The 7,570-nt window shown below is 34.2% G+C and overlaps 1 protein-coding gene across 1 annotated transcript in view; it reads left to right on the forward strand.

Annotated features, from left to right (window-relative positions):
* The window catches only part of LOC103540832 (disintegrin and metalloproteinase domain-containing protein 32-like), a 67,311-nt gene extending 65,260 nt beyond the window's left edge, over window positions 1–2,051 (forward strand). The window contains exon 10 of the mRNA XM_070606850.1: window positions 84–2,051. Within this exon, the coding sequence (XP_070462951.1) occupies window positions 84–254 (171 nt within the window). The 3' untranslated portion in view covers window positions 255–2,051. The remainder of the gene's footprint in view (window positions 1–83) is intronic.
* The last annotated feature ends 5,519 nt before the right edge of the window (window positions 2,052–7,570 follow it).

The raw sequence follows: 7,570 nt of genomic DNA on the forward strand, positions 1-7,570 counted from the left end.
GTTGAGACATTGAATTTATTTCGTGGTTATGGTAAAATAACATAAAGATTAATTTTTCATCTATTTATCTCTTCTGTTTTTAGATGTTTGCCCAATTTAATGTTACTGTTGTGCTGTCATCATTGGAGCTGTGGTCAGATAAAAATAAGATTTCTACAGTTGGTGAGGCGGATGAATTACTGAGTAGATTTTCAGATTGGAAAAAGTCCTATCTTACCCTAAGGCCTCATGATATTGCATATTTATTCATGTAAGAATAATGTTTGAGTATTCTTAGAAAGAAAACAAAAATCTGTGACAATGGAAGTTGCTTAATTTTAGGGAATTGTTATTCGTTTCTCACTATTTACACTTTGACCATTACGTGCTTTATTCAGGCCTTGTGCTCTCTTTCTGGTTGTCAGAGAATAAAAAAAGGTTCCTAAAATTTATTTCTATGCTTATCAACCTTTTACGAATGGAAGATTGGGATTTGAAGAGGTTAAACTATCTCAGGACTCTCGGATCTAGTGGTGTATCTAGGGTTTGAACTTACAGTTTGTTAACTCCAGAGCCCATAATCTTAACCATTACATAAAGAGATGGGTTTTATCTTGTGAAGTTTATATTTTTGTTGTTTTCGATCAAAGGCTTGATAAAATAGGTTAAAAATATTTTACCCTAATAAATTTTCCTCATTATTTTTAAATGTTAGTTTTCTAATGATCAATTATAAGTCTATATTCATAATTTTATTCATATTAAATTTATTAGCAATTATAATCAGCAAATGTCTTTCAATAAATCTGTATATATGTATTTTTTGAGTTGGCAAACATTCATTTCCTTTTGCATATGTGAGATTAATCTTTTCCCACATCTCTGCCAATAATAAGTGTTATTGCACTTTTCATTCTTTGTTAGTCTAATGGAAATAAATTGATGTAGTGTTTTTTAATTTGCTTTTCCAACGACTAGTAGATTTGAGCAACTTTTCATATATATGCTTCTTGATCATTTGGATTTGTCCTTCTGTAATTGCCTTTTCATGTTACTTGACTATTTCCTTGTAATTCATAAGGGTTTATTGAATGTTTAGATATTAATCCTTTGTTTATCTGTATCAAAAACACTTTTTCCATATCTATAGTTTTTCTATAGATATTAAAAACTTTTTTCCTACATAAAATCTTTTATGTTTTATAGGGGTAATTTGTTAATCTTTTGTTTTTTACTTCTGGATTTTCTGTTTGGTGAAGATCTCGCCCGGCTCTAAATTTAGTCAGCTAGATTATTTTTGGAGGGATTATTATTATTACTTTTATAATTTTTGGAGGGATTAATATTATTACTTTTTATAAGTAAGTCATTGATACGTTTTCAGCTAATTTTTATATAATACAAAAGTGAATTAAAATTTAATTTTCTGCCAGATTGATAGCCAGTTTTGCAATAAATTTAACTACCACTTTGTCGTGTGTTTGTTAAATTCCACAAACAATCTGTTGGAATTTTTAAAGAGATTAAAGTAAATCTGTATATCAGTTTGGGGAGAACTGACATGTTTACAATGTTGAGTCTTCCAATCCATGCAAATTTATAACACTGAATATTCTAGTCATTGATTATCGTATATCCCTCCATATTTTTAAGGCCTTCATTAAGTCTTGCAGAAAAGCTTTATAGTTTGTAGTATACTTTCTTTATGTTATCTGGAAGAGGTCTTCCAGATAACTGTGAGATTTATTTCTTGGTATTTAATATTTTTTGTGCTAATATAAATATATTTTTTAACTTTTGACCACATTTTTCAAGATATATAGAAATGTAATAGATTTTTGTAAGTGCTAAATTCATGTTTTTAAATTAATAGACATTATTTTTAGAAGAGTTTTAGTTTTACAGAATAATTGAGCAGAAAGTCTAGAAAGTTGCTGTATATTCCCTCTCCCTCCCCACCCCCACCACAGTGCTCCCTATTATTAATGTCTTGCATTGGTGTTGTTCATTTGTTGAAACTGATGAACCAATATTGATACGTTATTAAACTAAAGCCCATAGTTTACAGTAGAGTTCACTCTTTGTGTTATAAATTCATTTTTTTAATCTAAGCATTTTTCTAATGAATTGTGTGTCAGAATCTCCTACCTGTTTTGATATGGGTTTTTCTTGTGCACCTGATGTGTAGGAGTAGCTCCTTTAGTTTTTTTTTAATCTAATAATTGATCTCATATTTTTCATAGGATAGAAATAAAAACATTGTTTTGACCTTGAACTGCAAGAGTATGAAATTGGTCAGAAGTCCCAACTTTGGAATTTATTCTTTTCAAACTTATTCTCTTCTTTGCTCTCTGCCAAGTTTCTGTAGTGCAATCTCTTCAGCTTTTTTTTTTTTTTCTTATTTAAGTATTACCATCCTGCCAGTGTAAGGTAAAGAGAAACTTTTGGAATTCCATTTGTTAATAGTTTTACAGGAAATTCTTTTTAGATTCAGTATATCTCCTTTATTTATTTATTTATGTGTTTATTTATTTATTATTAGCTGTCCATAGATGTGTGGGTTTATTTGGCTCTTGATTCTGTTCCACTGATCTCTGTGTCTGTTTTTCTGCCAATACCATGCTGTTTTGGTTCCTATAGCTTTGTAGTATATTTTTAAATCAGGGAATGTGATACTTCCAGCTTTGTTCTTTTTTCTCAGGATTCCTTGAGCTATTCGGTATCTTCTGTTGTTCCATATAAATTTTAGGATCCTTTGTAGTATTTCTGTGAAAAATGTCATTATAACTTTGATAGGGATTGCATTGAATCTATAGATTGCTTTAGGAAGTATGGACATTTTAACTACATTAATACTTCCAATCCAAGAGCATGGAATATCTTTCCATTTATTTGTGTCTTCAATTTCTTTGAACATGTTTTATAATTTTTAGTGTACAGGTCTTTCACCTCTTTGGTTAAGTTTATTCCTAGATATTTTATTCTTTTTGTTGCAATTGTAAATGGGATTGTATCCTTAATGTCTCTTTATGTGACTTTGTTGCTCATATGTAGAAACACAACTGATTTTTGTACGTTGATTTTGAATCCTGCAACTTTGATATGTCTCTTTTAAAAGGGACATTTTCTTTCATAGCCTAACTAGCATTGTTACATTTAATAAAATAGTAATTCATCTAATAGTCTATTTTCACATATCTCTGTTGACTTCCAAAATGTACTTAAACAGCTGTGTTTTCCTAGTTAGCCTCCAATCTAGGACCATGAACTGCATTTGGTTATTATGTCCCTGAGGTCTCATTTGTCTATTCAAGGCATCAACTTTTTGGAATGTGGGCCACTTGACTTACAGAATGTTCCACAGTTTAGACTTGTCTGATTGTTTCTTAGTGGTATCACTTAGATTAGTTTGTTCTTCTATGTCTCTTGTTCGTGTAAACTGGAAGCTAAATCTAAAAGTTTGATAGATACAAGTGTGCATGTGTGACTAGAATACATGATAACTGATGATTTATACCTCTTATTACATCACATAAGTAAAGCATGATATATGGCTGTGGTAACATCAATGATGTTAAGATGGATAACTAAATTAGGGAAAATATAGCCTGGTTTCTCTATTGGACAGCAGCATTTTTGAAAATAAGAGATAAGATTTGTGGGTTTTTTTTTTGTATGAGTTCAGGAGCAACATTTCACTAACTGGTCTTAACATTAGTTAACAATTCTTGCCTTGGAGAGTGGCGTCAGCATCATGGTGGAGTGAGCTATTCCTTTTGTTTATCCCCTCTATGTTACAACTAAATGACATTCATTAACCAACAGAGGATTCCCTACACAACACAACAGGACACCAGAGAGATCCACACAGCTACACATCTAAAGGTGGGAGGACTGGATCCCAGAGAAGTAGTGGAACTAGGTGAGTGGACCCATTCCCCTCCCCAGTGGCAGAGTGATCGAGGTTGCGGATCCTCACACAGTGGCTGGTGCAATTGTGAGTGGAGATGGGGACAGCCCAGCCCACACATGAGTGCTTTTGGAGTGGTAGCCCAGCCTGCGGGAGCACCCACCTACTGAGGTGGCCCCACCCACATGAATGCTTCCCACAGAGTGGTGGTGCCTGAGCCCATGAGAAGTTGTCCCACCCATCAAGTGCACCAGCTCAATTGGCTCCACCTGCTGAGTGGCTGTGGCCAGCCAACATAGATGCAGAGTGACCCCACTGGCACAGCTACCACCAGACAGGGCAGGATCAGAAAATACACTTCCTGCCCACAGCCAGCAGTGGCAGGTGGAATCTGTGACTTGATAGTACCACAAATATGCCGGCAAAGGATCAATTCATCAAACACCATGAAGAACTACAGTAACACTGCAGATCAGAAGGAAAATGACAAGTCTTCAGAAACCAAACCTGAAGTCACAGAAATTATAATCTAAGTGACAGAGAATTCAAAATAGTTGTCATAAAGAAACTAGAGTTACAAGAAAACACAAAAAATAGTTCAGTGAACTCAGGAATAAAATTAATAAACAGAAGGAATACTTCATCAAAGAAGTTGAAGCTCTTAAAAAAACTGTACAGAAATTCTAGATATGAAGAACACACTAATGAGATTAAAAATAATGTAGAAACCATAAAACATAGAGCAGACCTTATGGAGGACAGAATTAGTGTCTTAGAAGATAGAAATCTGTCAATGCTTCAGGTGGAGGAGGAGAGAGAACTGAGGTTTTTTAAAAAAAGAAGAGATTCTTCAAGAAGTATCTGACTCAATTAGGAAAAGTGATATAAGGATTATAGGTATCTCAGAGAGAGAAAGGAGGAAAGAGCTTGTTCAAAGAAATAATAGCTGAGGACTTCCCCAACCTGGATAAAGCACTTCAATTAGAAGTACATGAACCCAGTAGAACTCCTAATTACATCAATGCAAAAATAACTCCTAGAAGAATTTACAGCTATACACAGCTATGTACTGGGGCTTTGGTGGGGGGAAAGAAAGGAAAAGGAGGAAGATTGGCAATCAATGTTTTCTTAGAGTGAAACTTCCCCTCCAAAAAAGAAAAAAAAGATCTTCTCCAAGGCATAAGTATTAAAAATCTCAAAAGTCAATGGCAAGAAATATCAAGGACAGTAAGGCAGAAGAAAATAACCTACAAAAGAACACCCATCAGGCTTTTAGGATATTTATTAGCAGAAACCTTACAGGCTAGGTGAGAATGGAATGATATAGTGAAAATACTGACAAAACCTTTCAGCCAAGAATACTCGATCCAGAGAAGCTACCCTTCAGATGTGATGGATAAATAAAAGCTCTCCAAGATAAACAAAAGATGAGGGAGTTCATCGCCACTAGACCTGCCTTACAAGAAATGATGAAGGAGATGTTCTTACCTGAAACAAAAAGGCAAAGGTTTATTAATCTTTGAGAACGGAGATAAACAGACGGAATCAGAAAGTTGCAGCTCTCTATCAGAATAGGTTAGCAGACTATTATGAAAGATAAAGAGAAGGAGGGCATCAAAAATAACTTTAAACAATTTAGTCACAAACTCACAACACAAAAAGGAATAATTTGTGACAATAATACAGAAGGATAGTTGAGAAAGGATGGAACCTACTTAGGCTAAAGGAGATAATAGGCTCTCAGAAAATGGACTATCTTATTGATGAAATCTTTTATACAAACCTCATGGTAACCACTAAAAAATTAGAGCAGAGGCACAAATCATAAATAAAGAGAAAACTGAGAACACCACCAAACTGGAATGGCAGTCAGAAATACAAGGGAAAAGAAACAATGGAAATATATACCATCTGGAAAACAAGAGATAAAATGGCAGTATTAAGCCCTCATATATTAATAATCACTCATTGTAAATGGATTCAATTATCCAATCAAAGGACACAGAGTGGCTGGCTGGATTAAAAAACAAGACTCAACAATATGCTGCCTCCAGGAAACACATCTCAGCTCTAATGAGAAACATAGGCTCAGAGTGAAGGGATGAAAGAGGATAGTCCAAGCAAAAGAAAGCAGGTGTTGCCATACTTAAACATCAGACAAAGCAGACTTCAATATAAAAAAGATGAGAGACAAAGAGGGACAGCATGTAATGATAAAAGGGATATTCCACCAAGAAGACGTAACACTTATGAATATATGTGCGCCTAACACAGGAGCACCAAAGTATATAAAGCAATTATTAACAGACCTAAAGGGAGAAATTAACACCAATATATAATATTAGGGGACCTCGACACCACAATTACATCAATGGATAGATGTTCCAGACAGCAAGTCTACAAGGAAACAGTGACCTTAAATGAAACACTAGGCCAGATGGACTTAACAAATATATAATATAGAATATTCCATCTAAAAGGAGCAGAATACACATTCTTATCCAGTGCCCATGGAACATTTTCAAAGATAGAGCATATAATGGGAAACAAGGCAAGTCTCAATCAATTTAAAAAGATTGAAATCATATCAAGCATCTTTTATGACCACAATGCTATGAAACTAGAAATCAACTACAAGAAAAATTCTGGGAAAGTCACAAATATGTGCAAACTACACAACATGCTACTGAACAACCATTGGATCAATGAAGAAATCAAAGGAGAAGTAAAAAAATACCTAGAGACAAATGAAAATGAAAACACAACGTACCAACTGTTATGGGATGCAGCAAAAGTGGCACCAAGAAGGAAATTTATAGCAATACAGACCTACTTCAACAAACAAGAAAAATCTCCAATAAGTGATCTTAAACTACACCTATCAGAACTAGAATAAGAACAAAGCCCCATGTCAACACAAGGATGGAAATAATAAAAATTAGAGGAGAAATAAATCAAATTGAAAACAAAGAAACAATGGAAAGCATCAATGAAACGAAGAGCTGGTTCTTTGAGAAGATAAATAAAATTGACAAACCCTTAGACTCACTAAGGAAAAAAGAGAGAAGGCTCAAATAAATAAAATTGGAAATGAAACAGGAGAAACTACAAGAGATACCACAGAAATACAAAGGACTATAGGAGAATACTATGAAAAACTATATGCCCACAAATTGGATAACTTAGGAGAAATGGATAAATTCTTAGACTTATATAACCTCCCAAAACTGAGTCAAGAAAAAGTAGAGAATCTGAATGTACCGATCACAAGTAAAATGACTGAGACAGTAGTCAAAAACCTCCCAAAAAACAAAAATCCAGGACCAGATCACTTGTCTGGAGAATTCTGCCAAACATTCAAAGAAGATTTAATACGTATTCTTCTCAAACTATTCTGAAAAATTGAAGAAGACAAGACACTCCCTAACTCATTCTATGAGGCCAACATCATCCTGATCTGAAAGCCAGACAAGGACAACACAAGAAGGAAAATTCCAGGCCAATATCGCTGATGATCATAGATGCGAAAGTCCTCAGCAAAATGTTGGCAAACTTAATACTGCAATACACTAAAAGGATCATACACCAGACCAAGTGGGACATATACCAGGGACACAAGGATGGTTCAGTGTCTGCAAATCAATCAATGTGATACACCACATTAACAAAATTAAGAGTAGA

The sequence above is a fragment of the Equus przewalskii genome, unplaced genomic scaffold (genome assembly GCF_037783145.1).
Source record: "Equus przewalskii isolate Varuska unplaced genomic scaffold, EquPr2 contig_7247, whole genome shotgun sequence".
Classification (NCBI taxonomy): Eukaryota; Metazoa; Chordata; class Mammalia; order Perissodactyla; family Equidae; genus Equus; species Equus przewalskii.